General features: G+C 35.6%; 1 protein-coding gene across 1 annotated transcript; it reads right to left on the bottom strand.

The window, feature by feature from the left end:
* Window positions 1-3,660: 3,660 nt before the first annotated feature.
* Window positions 3,661-13,225, bottom strand: LOC132285564 (granule-bound starch synthase 2, chloroplastic/amyloplastic). Its single transcript, XM_059787757.1, has 8 exons — window positions 12,559-13,225; window positions 11,055-11,691; window positions 9,392-9,456; window positions 8,908-8,985; window positions 8,704-8,814; window positions 8,230-8,274; window positions 7,379-7,552; window positions 3,661-5,034 (listed from the first exon to the last, which is right to left on the bottom strand). The coding sequence occupies exons 1-8, from the start codon at window positions 12,940-12,942 to the stop codon at window positions 4,078-4,080; spliced, it is 2,451 nt and encodes an 816-aa protein (XP_059643740.1). The 5' UTR covers window positions 12,943-13,225; the 3' UTR covers window positions 3,661-4,077.

Raw genomic sequence — 13,225 nt, 5'->3', positions numbered from 1 at the left:
ACGATAAGATGGAGCGTTGAAATATGGTGAGTATTCTTATGAAAGTTAGTGATTGTTCGTCGGGGAGTTTCGAAAATATTTAGAGAAAAAAAAAAAAAAAAAAAAAGGCAAAGAAGAAATACCAAATTATAGATTGGAATATTGAAGGAACATAGCCACCGGTTCTTTCTAGCTTAGAATTCTGCAATTTAATGAGTTATTCGAACTTGAATAATAAAGAAAGAATTGCCCCCAACAATAATCTTCTTAATTTTTTTTCTCTGGTTGAATGCTTGATGGATCATTCTTATGAGTATGAAGGGATATGTTGCAGGGAACACGGATGCGAGTTTTTTTTGACATTAAGGTTTGGAAATAGAATTAAGGGTTTTTTTTTTTTATAGGGATACGGTTGGAATTATAATTTTGTATGAGATAATATAAAGGGTACATTTGTCATTTAAAAAGTTTCATTAATGTCCCCAAAACTCTTCCCGTGTATTTTAGAGAAGCGTTTTGGAGAAACCATTTTTTTAAGTCCAAAAAGCTCTTTTTAAAAACTAGCCAAACATTACACAAAACAACTTCTAAACCCAAACAATCAAAAGCAACGTTTGAAAAAACAATCCAAAAGACCTTTAAACCTTTTGGCTTCGTTTGGATACAGAGAAAAGAAAGGAAAGGATTACAAGAGAAAATAAAATAAATGATAGTTATAATTTATATTCATGTTTGGATAAATAGGAGAGAAAAGAAATGAATTGGCAATATTGTTGTTTGGATAACACAAAGGAGAGAGAAGTGAAATGATAATAATGAAATTACCATCTTACCCTTTTTGGTAGGGTTAGTAGGGCAAAATTAGTTCAGCCTTATTTTAAATTTTTTTCTAAAATCAACTAATCAAGGTCTGTAATTCTTGTTTTGCAACTCTCTCCTCTGCAACTGCAAACTATATATATATATATATATATATATATATATATATATATATATATATATATTTCAGCCTCCCCAATAGCCTCCATCTCATTCTCAGCCTCCCCCCCCTCTCCCTCTCCCCCCCCCCCCCCCCCCCTCTCTCTTTAAAAATCAAAACCCATAACTGCATATCATTTCAGATTGTTAAACAAATCAAAACCCATATCTATTAGTTTCCATCACTCACTGTTCCAGTTTGGTCGTCGTTCGCAAAGCTTCAACCGACTGTCTCTCTCTCTCTGCAACTGCCAACTCGTGGAAGAAGCTTATGGTCATCAACATCCTAGGAAGGATACTTTTGTCATTAGCTCCCTTTCTCTCCAAATCCCTCCAAATCTTGTCAATTTTGAAGGAATTCCAAATAAAAATTTGCCAAAATCCTTCCAAATCATTTCTTTCCTCTTTAAATCATCTCATCCAAATACAACACTTCTTATCTTTTCCTTTCTTTTCTTTTCAAGTCCCCAAATCTTTCCATTCAAATGAAGGCTTTGTCTTTTGTGTTTTTTTGCTCCCCCTCATAATCTCACAAAAAGTTACGAATAAATATATATATATTGTGTGGGTTACATCATAGAGTCAGTGGTGGGTCCTGCATATTGTCCATAAACTCATCAACACATCTGAGTGCTTGTGCATACCTAATTGTCCTAGGTAGATTTAATTTAGTGGCAAAGGGATGCTGGGGGGATTAGAGCTTTGGCGTTTGTATCAGATCCACAAAATTGAAAGTTTCAGACAAAAGTTGATTTAAAAAGAAATCTTTATTTATTTTTTCTGTACACACCAAAAACAAAAAACATAACCAAGCAAGAAAACATGTCTATTTCCATTGACATCACAACCCTAGAGAACCCTAGAGATTCAGAGAAAGCTTCTCACAAACTGTAGTATAATACTAGATATTTAATGGTCGTGGGTATTGAAAAGAAATGACATACTATATAGGAGTATTATACTACTCTATATACAAGCAAGAAAGGAAAGGTAGAGAAGGAGGTGGAAAAGTCTAGAAGCTTCGCTCCTAAGATAGCTTACGAGAATACTCTGAGCCCTTGGATTGATTATGTGGACTTGAAAGCGTGATCCAACGGTTGTGCAGAGTCAACTCAGCTTATATTCCATATTATCCATGATTGAGTCTTTAGAGTGGATTTAAAAAAATAACATTTATTTGATTTTGTAAGTCCCCTAATAAATGAGTTTACAAGTGATTTTATTTTAATTAATTGCAAAAGATCACCCTTAACTTTCATTCGTTTGCAAAAAAACCCCTTAAGAATATCTTTAACAATTAACTTCCCCAACTATCACGAGGAAACATTTTAACTAACCTATAAAAATTTTCAGACAAAATTACGCTTAACATGAAATATCAGAGTGATTGTTTACTGAATCTTGCATATTTTAGTAACCAAACAATAGTTGAATGCAACCTGCTGACAAAACATTCAAAAACATCCTCCAAAAAAAAAAAAAAAATCTTCAATACATTCATAATTGACAAGCAACCATTTGTCCACTAAAAACTTTAACTTACATCATTAACAACTATAAGACATATGTCCAAGCATCCATTAGCATAAATGAATCCAACCTGTTTATGAAAACACTTGAATACATTCATAACTAAAAACAATACACATCAAAATTATATATTTCTGACAAATATATGTCCAAAAAATATGACCAAAAAATATACCTGCAAAAGGCAAAAAAAGACCCAAATGAAAATTTTCAGCTATCTTTCTTTCATTTTGGAAGATTATTGTCATTTGGGTCTTTAATTAAAGTTTTTTTAACTATCCGTTTGAGTGCTAAAAAAAAAAAAAAAAAAAAAAAGAGTACTAAGTAGTGGGTACTTTAGTAATAATGTATTGTTTTGATTTAAAGGGTAATTTCGTCAAAAAAAAAAAAAAATTTACACAATCACTCAAATGGATGTTTAATGTTAAGGGTAATTTTGTCAAAAAAAAATTCTCACACAATCACTCAAATGGATATTAATTAAAATGCCCCCCTCATGATAGTTGAGGAGGGTTAATTGCTAAAAATATTCATAAGGGTTTTTTTTTTGCAAACCGGTGAAAGTGGAAGAGTTTTTTTTTGCAATTCACCTTTGTTTTTTTTTTTTTTTTAATTAAATTAGGAATTTGGGGTGTAAGATCTGGTAGCCACAAATTGATATATGAGAAACATCTTGAGAGACACTATGATTAGGCACCAAGTTTTGATACAGTCGGAGACTAAATATCATTTTCCTTAGGCACCATTTCTACTTTCCAGCGTGCTCGTGTTCTTCCTCTGTTTCTCATAACACAGCAACGAGGTCGAGAGAAGCTCAAGCAACAAACTAGCCGGTTTTGAACACATGAAAGTATCAATTAAACAAATTGAATGACAAGAACATTGTTGCAAACAAATTATGAATCTGCACTTCTCAAACCATAGCTTGCCATAAATCAAACACCCAATGCTCTACTCTTACTGCATCAATTGTAGCGCACCCAAAGCTGCAGCCCTCTACTACATAATTGAGGAAAAATACAGGAAGTTGAACTTTGTTATAGTTCAACATAACATTGACACATCATGGACAACAAGAAAATGGAGCAAGTGAATACATAATCCATTACCAAAACTGATTCACCTAACAGCAAAACATTTCCACAAAGAGCTAATAAAATCTATACATTGAAATAGCAAAATTACAAGTGTGCAATTATAGCTAATCCAGCTACGAGACCATTAATCAATGCATATGATCCTACTACTTGTCAAAACCAAAAAAGAAACAGTAGTCGAATTTCGACTCAGGTTAATTAAGACAGAATTGTGCTATAAAAGAAATAGTTAATTGGTCAAAAATAAACCCAGCAATGGATACACTTAAGTATCTTGACTAGCCTAAAAAAAAAAAAAAAGGAGGAGGAGGAGGGGGTGGAAGTGAAAGCAATACCCTCGACACCATTTACCTAGCAACCATCTCAGTTTCCTTCCTCAAAAAAGCTTGGAGAATAGGATAGTTCCAGCACGAATAAACCCCGAAAATATCACCCTATGCAGCAGATAGACCATGCCAAAAGCCCCCAATTATAACCATTGAGTACCAAAACTCTACCACTGGTACTTGGCGGCAACAAGGACTTCTTCGTAATTCTGAGCAGCATTGTCCCAGCTGAGGTCTTGCATCATCCCACGTCTTTGAATCCCCTCCCAACTCTGTTTATATTCCCTGTAAGTCAGCAAGCAGTTCCCCAATGCGTGGATCAACTTGTTCGCCTCAGCACTATCAAATGTCCACCCAAGCCCTGACTCGTTGAAAGGATCAAAAGGCTGCACTGTATCTCTAAGTCCACCAACAGCATGAACAACTGGAATAGTCCCATAGTTCATAGCATAGAGCTGGTTCAATCCACAAGGTTCAAATCTTGATGGCATCAGCAAAATGTCTGAACCAGCAGTTATTCGATGAGCCATCTTTACAGAGAAGCCCACCCATCCCCTGACTTTGTCATGGTGTTGACCCTCAAATTGCCTGAGCATCTGTTCAAGGTCAGGCCTCCCTGTGCCCAACATGACCAGCTGCACATCCTGACCCATCATCCAAGGAATTGCCTCAGCTATCAGATCAACACCTTTCTGGTGATCCAGCCTCCCAATGAAACCAATCAATGGAACATCATCACGAATGGGCAAGCCAAGTTCCTTCTGTAATGCTGCCTTACACTGGGCCTTTCCAGTCTTAAGGGTCTCCAGGGAGTAGTTAGTGTAACCATCAGATTTCAAATGAAAATCCAACTGTGGGCTCCACTCTTTTGTATCAATCCCATTCACAATCCCCTTCAATTTCCAGTCATTCTCATTGATTATCCCACTCAAACCCCAACCACCTTCGGTAGTTTTCAGCTCCCAGGCATATCCATGGCTTACTGTAACGACACGGTCCGCTGTCTTTAGACCAGCTGCAAAGATATTGAAGTGCTCACCTCCTACTGGGTCGTACAGCCTAAAGAGGTCCAAGTAGTGTGGTGGAAGATCCACGTACTTAAAATCATCCACTGGACCGCGACCCTGAATGCAATATATGAACTAAATACAAGAAAAAGAGACATCCTGATGCTAAAGAATAATACTTGGAATAGAGAAATGAATGGTGATGTCTAGGAATTTTCTCAGAATACTGTACAGCAGTAAGTCGATCTTATGACCAGGACCAGTTTAAGAACTACAGAGGATTAAACTATCATTTCACATTATAAGTGGTGATTACGCCATGTCTGTAATTATTTATTTTACGGGCATGGATTTTTCTGGTCCAAATGTTAGTCCGATCGGATCTAAACAATCTTCTTGTTTTGAACATAAAGAATTAAAGAAGCCATTGCAAGTACCTGAAATACTATGCCTACTAAAGGCACCAACTCAAATGCAATGCAGAAAAAAATTAAATGATTCGATATCCATTGGATGCCTAAACATGTCCTCACGTCATTTCTAAAATTTAATACCACAGAGAAAATTCAAATGTTCTGAATCACATCAAGGTTATTGTATAATAGCCTGGAAATTTAACTATCTTTAGAGACTTCCTACAGAAAATGCGGTTATACAACTGTCTGAAACCCTGTGGAAAGTTTAAAGCGTACTTCTAATATCACTAGCACTGTTTTTTGTTCTTATATGAGGTCGTTTTCGGGTTTTAAAACTTAATTGTACAGGAACATCTACTGATGGTTCAATACTCAGGTAAATGATGATAACGTGTTCAATGAAGATCATGCATGAGTTGGCATGGTCACTCCATACAAGCTCAAGCAATTTGAAATCCCAATTTGACTTTTTAGTTATTATAAGGAATATAAGCATTTCGCTTGATAGTAATCTGTATATGTCTGCATATGCAAAGGAATATAAGAAGAAACATTCCAATGAGGTAGGCACACCCACTACATAAAACCTCATGCAACTTGAGGAAGAGACAGAAGAAATGTAGGGTGTATCTACAAAACATATAATGTAAAAATTCCTTGATGATTGTGTCTGTGTGGGAAAACATCAACTGAAAATGCTAACTTCTTGTTCATTCTTTAACCCAGTTTAAATTCCAACAAAGGAATAAAAAAGATGGTAGGAAAACAGAAGTCAAGTTGACCATTTTGAAACAAATTTGGAGAAAGCTTTGTGCTAATGTGTTAGCACAGAGTTATGCATCAGACCATGTTGTTGATGATGATAATAATAAGGGTTATAAATGTATTAGCCCGCCCACCCCACCACCCCCGCGCGCGGGGGTGTGGAAACTTTCTTCTCTCTAGGAAGAAACAGCCCAGAACTACTATTTAGACCAACACCCCCTAACGTGTTAAATGGCCATTGAAATCTAACAGTGAATTGAGTATGATGAGTATCCATGTCGCGTGAATGGGCAAAATTTTAAAATGATGAAATTGGCACTCATGTCTGTTAACCCCTAATTTAACAAACCCTAACCACCAGTCAGCTCTCTCTCTCTCTCTAAAAAAAATTCATCTCCAAATATTGTCAGAGAATGGGAATTTGAGTTTTCGGTGACTCGAACACAGTCTTCAAATTGGCGGTGGAGCATTGAAGAAAATGAAAAGCACCAAATAAGTGCTCCCTTGCCATGGAAATGAATATGACTACCTAATGGAAGAAAATTATTTCATGAAAACTTCAACAATGGCTTCGCCCATTTTAAAGCCATTGGAGAACCACAAACTTGGGAAGATTTGTCTCTATCATTACCCAATTGAAATACAACAAAAACCCCTTATTAAGGCCTTTTACAATTAGAATTGAATAAAAATGTTAAAGTTGAAGATAACAATTGTGGAATCGTTCACTAGCTCTAATGCGTCTTGAAATGGAGTGAGTTTTTTTAAGAAGAGATTGAGGATGGAGGGTGGGGAAGGGAAGAATGGCCCCAAGTGCTCCCTTGGACTCCATTGGAAAGATAGATAGATGGTAAGAAGGTCAATCTCAAAAGAGAGAACAAGTGATTGACCTGCGGCTCCTTGATCTGAAGAAATTCTCCAGCCAGCCAAACTAAAAAATAAAATAAACTAAACTCAGTACTTTTGGTTTGTATGTGTATATGGATATGTGTGTGTATAAAGGTTGAGGTGGATAAGGCTAGTAAGATGAGTAGACAAAACCGGTTTGGAGTTGGAAAGAGAACCATGAAACGACGTCATTTCATATAAGAGCAAAACGGTCATATCATTTGTTTGTTAACGTCTGTTTGATGACATGTCCTTAAGTGTATATTTTTGTTAGTTCAGGGGGGCAGTTTACAGTTTAGAGGGGTTCTTGAAATCCGGTGATAGTTAAGGAGGGTTTAATGCAATTAACCCTAATAATAATAATAAAACTTATAAAAGCTTAGAGAACAAACCTGGTGAGCTATATTGTGAATCACAAGGACGGACCTAGTATATTCCATAAGTCCATTGTCACGATAATATGCTTTCAGATATACTGGCAGAAGTGCTGTATGCCAATCATTTGCTATGAAAACCAAATTTCCATCTCCATAGCAGATCCCACCACATGGGACATACCAAGGTACCTGAAAGGCACCAGTTCTTCAATGTTAAATAGCAATTTGGCAGATCAGAAGACAGAATGAGGTAATTCAACAGGGTATAATACCGGGGTTAACTGTTGTGCATCAACAAATGATCTACAACTAAAACAGAGCAGTAGCAGTATAAACACCTATGCAGTATGACAACTTTCATCTATTCAATAATATTAACAGACAAGGCATTTTTCCAATTACTTGAGTTTGGCTACATGAATCCTATTTTTTCATTCCGCTCTAAGTGGCTTAACTTTACCAACGGGTGATTATCTCACTCAAGAACTTGTAAATACGATACCTAAGAATTATGAAAATCTAGCATTCTTTTCTGCACCCCCTTTTCTTTTATCTTTTGCTATTATTTTACCATATAAGAGCCTCTCGAGTTGGTTTTAAGTTCAAGAATAACAGTAGAGTTGATTGTTCTACTGGTCAACCAATTCATACTTCTATAATCTCTATTATTGTTCTCCTGGTCAACTAATTGATACTTCTATGATCCCTATAATTGCAAATTCCATGCACGATTATTCATCATATAAACAAATGCTTTAATATGCCATTAATCTAAAACATAACTTGCTAGGATTGACACGTCATAAGCAGGAAGCCTTGGTATTCTTCCTGAATCATGTTTTCTAAATCCTGATATAAAATCGTACCTCAACAGCTGCTTTGCAAAATAAAACCATGCGTTTTAAAATATCCTGCACCAATGAGAAACAAAAGAGATTTGATAAAATCTTAAAATGGATAACAATAATAATGCAATTCTCGACAAAAGGAATCTCAGATTTCACATATATCTAAAATTACAAAAATGCAACATCGGATAAATAGAATCAGGATGTAGCATATTTAGGAGAACCCATCTACAAAAACCTGTAGCTGATTGTAGCAATCTGCTTACTCTTTGAAATTGTAAAGGAAGAAGAGAAGGAAAACTAAGAAAAAGGACCACTCTGTCGAGATTTGAATCAAAATAATTTTTAGCGGGAACTGGGAAGCATAAAACTATAGGTCTAATCTGTAAGACCATAAAATATATCAAATGAGATCATCAATTTGTTAAGACTGTGACTATCCCTCTTGGATGACTACTTAAGGCTAACATCACAAGAAGAAAATCATCTTACCATTCGGTTTCCTCCATATATATTATTTTCTATATTGCGGAGAACAGGAGCATCGATAAAAACAAAATCTACACCATCAATATATGCTTGGAAGTAGGTCACCTCCATATCCTGCAAGGTTAAACATTACCAGAAACTTGCAACAAGTTAAATCATATACTGATAGGAAATAAGTCACATTAAAGTGCTGCAGCGGTTGCATACCTGCCCATCTACCTTGTATATTTTCCTGACTCCTGCATATTTTGGTTCGGCATAATCTCCATACCGAGGTGCCACGACCTAAGAGTTCAAAATGAAGATATACCACACCGAATGTCACATCCTAGAAAACTCATGGTTTTGATATGGTCTTCGAAATATTAATGCAAATTAAAATTGTAACTAAATTTCTCAATACAAGCTATTTAAAATTCATTGTATCATTAAAGTTTCATCATGTTGACAAACAAAAATAAAAAATTTCACGTAAATACATAATCATATACCCTCGAGATAAAAATGTATAAAATTCAGTATCGCAAATGATAAAAATAGAGTATTAAACCTAGCCCTGTCCAGCCTGACTCAAATATCCAGCTGTGAAATTTCAATACTTTAGATTTTACTCATCTGCTACACCATACTTAGAAAAGGTACTTTCACATACCATCATGTTATTTAATGCAGATAGAAATTAAAAAATTACCATAACCCTGTGTCCACGCCGAGCCAAAGCCTTTGGTAATGCCCCAGCAACATCTCCAAGCCCACCTAAGAGAACTCTTTATAAATCAGTATCTGGTAAAATACAAAAGAAAATGCATACACATATAGACAAACATAATACAATTACAAATATATACATATGACTTAATTTGCTTATTGGAATAAAAAAAAGTTTGTGGAACACTACCATTTCTATATACTTTTGAAAATAAAGAGAGAGAGCTGGGAGCACAGATATTGCAAGAGCATTCTCAGTGAACAAGGATTTAGCTAGCATCAACAGACTGAGGGACAGGGAAACATCATCTCGTTTTTTTTCCTTTCTTCTCTTCTATACTAGTCTTGAAACCTTGACCTAGGGCTTGGGTGTTAAGACCCAAAGCCACTACAACAAAGGTAGACCAGTCCATCATCTCATTGTTAGACAACACAAAGCATCTCCTGCTGCATTGTTTATTTTAACCTGAAAATTTTGTTTTGCTTTACTTTTATTTTATCCCTCTCTTTTGTTTCCCTCTAAAGTTTTCCTCCTTTTTTTGTCTCTTTTCTCTTTCATGTGCAACTCATTAAAAGTAAATCCTATTATAATTATTTTTCCAAGTCTTTTTTTTGATAGGTTTAGTTATTCCTCAAGCTTCTAGCTTGCATCAATGGGTTAGTGCTACTGACAAACATTCTTCCCCCCACATTCATCATCATCATCCTTGCCTTTGTCCCAAATGGATGGATGGCATTGGCCACATGAATTCTCTTTTTCCATTATTTCCTATCATACACCATGTCTTCCCTAACATTTAATTTTTTAAAAATTATTTTTAGTTTCTTCATCCCATATTCCCATGTAAGTTTTATTTGGCCTCTTTGTCACTGACCTTCTAGTCTTCTTCTTCTCACTGGTGCATCTTCGAATCTACATTGTATATAATCATACCACTTAGGTCTACTTTCTCTAGTTCTACCATTAATAGGCATTATTCCTAGTTTTCCCTCCACTCGTTCATTAATAATCTTATCTCTTCTAGTCACTCCTATCATCCATCTTAGCATCATCATTTCCACTGCATGAATTTGTTGTTCTTGTTTCTTTGTTAACGCCCAACACTCTACTCCATACAATATAACTGGTCTACCAACTGTCCTATAGAATTATTTATTTATTTATTTGATATTTGTTTGTCACATAAATACAACTAGCTTGCATCCATTTTGTCTATCACGTTCTAATCCTACTTACTATATCACCATCTATCTTCCCATCATTTTACAATATTCACCCCAAATAACGAAAATAGTTATTTTGTGTAAATCTTTGGTCTCGAAATGTAATATTTATATTGTCATCTTCTGCTACTTTAGCAAATTTACATTCCATATATTCTTCCTTCCCCGTATTAATTTTGGATTTTTGGTTTTCAAATAAATTATTTATATTAATAAATAAAATACAAAAGTTTTTATGAAGGATGAAAATTCAAAGATAAAAGGCATGCATGCATTTATGTAGCAGTAATTTTATGAAAATACAATCAGAATTATAAGTCAGATTGTGCTTAAATGTGATTTCCAGAAGTGACACAAGAAATTTTTCTTTAAATGTGATTTTTTTTTTTTAATCTCAGATCTTGGGTTTTATGGTAAAATACCTGTTTTAGAATAAGGAGCACATTCTGCTGCTACTAAAATGATGTTCATAACATTGGCCCCAGCCAAGGGAGGAGGTTTCACATCTTCACCGGCAGGAACATTTGCTTCACCATTCAACTCTTGTAAACCTGATTCTTTCAGATCTTCTTGCTTTTCATCCTTCAGAGCCGATGTTGCAGAGGATTTTAAAAGAAAGGATGGCAGCTCAATTGATTCTTTCAGATCTCCTTTCTTTTCATCCTTCAGAGCCGATGTTGCAGAGGATTTCAAAAGAAAGGATGGCAGCTCATCAGACCAAGCTGTCTCAAGAGTAGTGTCTTTCAACTGTCTGTCGGAATCAGCAACCAAGGATGTCTTTGGAAAGGGTGAGTCCTTTTCAGGTTCCTTTGCACTGTCACCCAAATCATTATTAATAGCTGATGATTGGGTTTCCGGCACCTCATCTCCTGTTATATGAATATTGCTGCTCGATAGAATGTCGGTATTAGGGTCTTCATCAGTCTCATCATCAATACTTGAAGCAAAATCCTGGTTCAAGAAAGACCTGCCCCCCTCTTTACTAGAAACTCCATCATCTTCTGGGTTAATAATAATACTACTTTTTATAGATGAAACTAGTTTTCTTCTTTCTGCAATCTGCAATGTGGAAGTATGTTCATTAAGAGAAAAAAATTTCAACAGATAAAAATATATGAACTAAATGAGGAAACCATAGTGCTTCATATGAATCATGATCAAGCTTCAACTACCTAGTGGAATTGGGAATAAAGTAATGAATTGATACATTTCAAACTCCATTATCGTAAAATGAAACAGGGATAAGAATCTTGGAATAAATAATTATGAGTAGGACTGATAATATTAAACACATAATCAAGCCAGAATGATGCTCTCAACAAGCGCCCAATACCCCATCAAGCCCAAAGTTCCAACTCAAGAATTTCAGTCCAAAGATAAAGATGTCTGCCTTCCCTTGCTCATGCGAAAGCTTGGAAAGGAGATCCAGATACAGAGAGAAGGGAAGCCTCAACAGCATTAGAGAACCCAATATCATCATCACCACCTTGCAACCCCGAATATTTAAAATAATAATAATAATAAATAAATAAATAAATAAATTTAATCAATTTTTTATGGCAGAATGCTTGTCCACCAACACCAAATGCCTCTTGAATCATCTCATGTTAATTAGAAATAAACATCAACCAGCAAGCTCTTGAAAGAAATGATGTTCATCTTTTTTAACCTAAAGAGGAGCCAAGATAAAAACATTAATTAATATTGTTTAGCTACCAATCAGTTCCCAATAACAACTCATAATGCAACTCATTTATCTCTTTAGATGACATACATATCCTACATACCCAAGAAGTTAATCAAACTAAAATGAAAATCTCGAAAAGCAACAAGGTTCATCATCGACGACAAAAACCTACAAGATTGAGTACAAGCATGCCCATAGAAATACATTTAAAAGTAAATAAGATGATTAAAGAAAAATACCTGCTCGAGTAGGTCTCTTTGCATGGCGAGAACCTTCTTGCTCTTCTCGATTGTGGCCTGAAGAGATTCCTCTGATTCTTCACCATTCTGGCCTTCCCCAGAACCCTTGTTCATTGCTCTCAGACCTCGCTTGATCCTCCAACGCCTCCCTCCACTGACTCCACCCATCATTCTCTCACAGCGTAAAGAACATCTGGTTATATTTTCACCCACAACTTTCGTACACCAAAATGTTAAATCATGAAAACCCCCAGGATCAAGAAATGTTTTCGAACGATTTGCAGAGAAAGGCAACTTAGATCGAGAAAAAGACACAGTCTGAAAAGGAGCGGAACTGTCGATCGCAGTATCGATCACAAAAGGAAGGGACCTTAGAGACGCCATTAACGAGTTCGACGATTGGCCTCTGAGAAAAGAAACTAAACTAACAAAATTTCATAAGTGCAATGTAGCGGAAAATGAAACTAACACAGGTGAGGAAAATTAGTGATGAACAAACCCAAATGACGAATTTGCAATCGGGATTGAAGAACAGAGAGATGAGAAATAGAAAGAGAGGCAGTGAAGGGATATGTATGTGTTGAGAGTTTGCAGTGAAAGGAGAAAGTATGGACAAACGAACAAATGGGGTTTGTGTTGTGGTTCGTTGAAATAGGTCCCACTAAAT

The sequence above is a fragment of the Cornus florida genome, unplaced genomic scaffold (genome assembly GCF_030987335.1).
Source record: "Cornus florida cultivar Cherokee Brave unplaced genomic scaffold, ASM3098733v1 CherokeeBrave_3.0.0_Hap2_Chr11, whole genome shotgun sequence".
NCBI lineage: Eukaryota > Viridiplantae > Streptophyta > Magnoliopsida > Cornales > Cornaceae > Cornus > Cornus florida.
The sequence above is the reverse complement of the archived record's forward strand: the minus strand, read 5'-3'. Positions and strand labels throughout refer to the sequence as shown.

Excerpts from the sequence above, each read along its gene's own strand:
- LOC132285564 (XM_059787757.1), bottom strand. The coding sequence starts at position 12,942 with ATGGCGTCTCTAAGGTCCCTTCCTTTTGTGATCGATACTGCGATCGAC. Across the intron at positions 7,553-8,229 it reads TTTGCAAAGCAGCTGTTGAG|GTACCTTGGTATGTCCCATG; the intron begins GTACGATTTTAT and ends GGTGCCTTTCAG. Across the intron at positions 5,035-7,378 it reads TTCACAATATAGCTCACCAG|GGTCGCGGTCCAGTGGATGA; the intron begins GTTTGTTCTCTA and ends TATTGCATTCAG.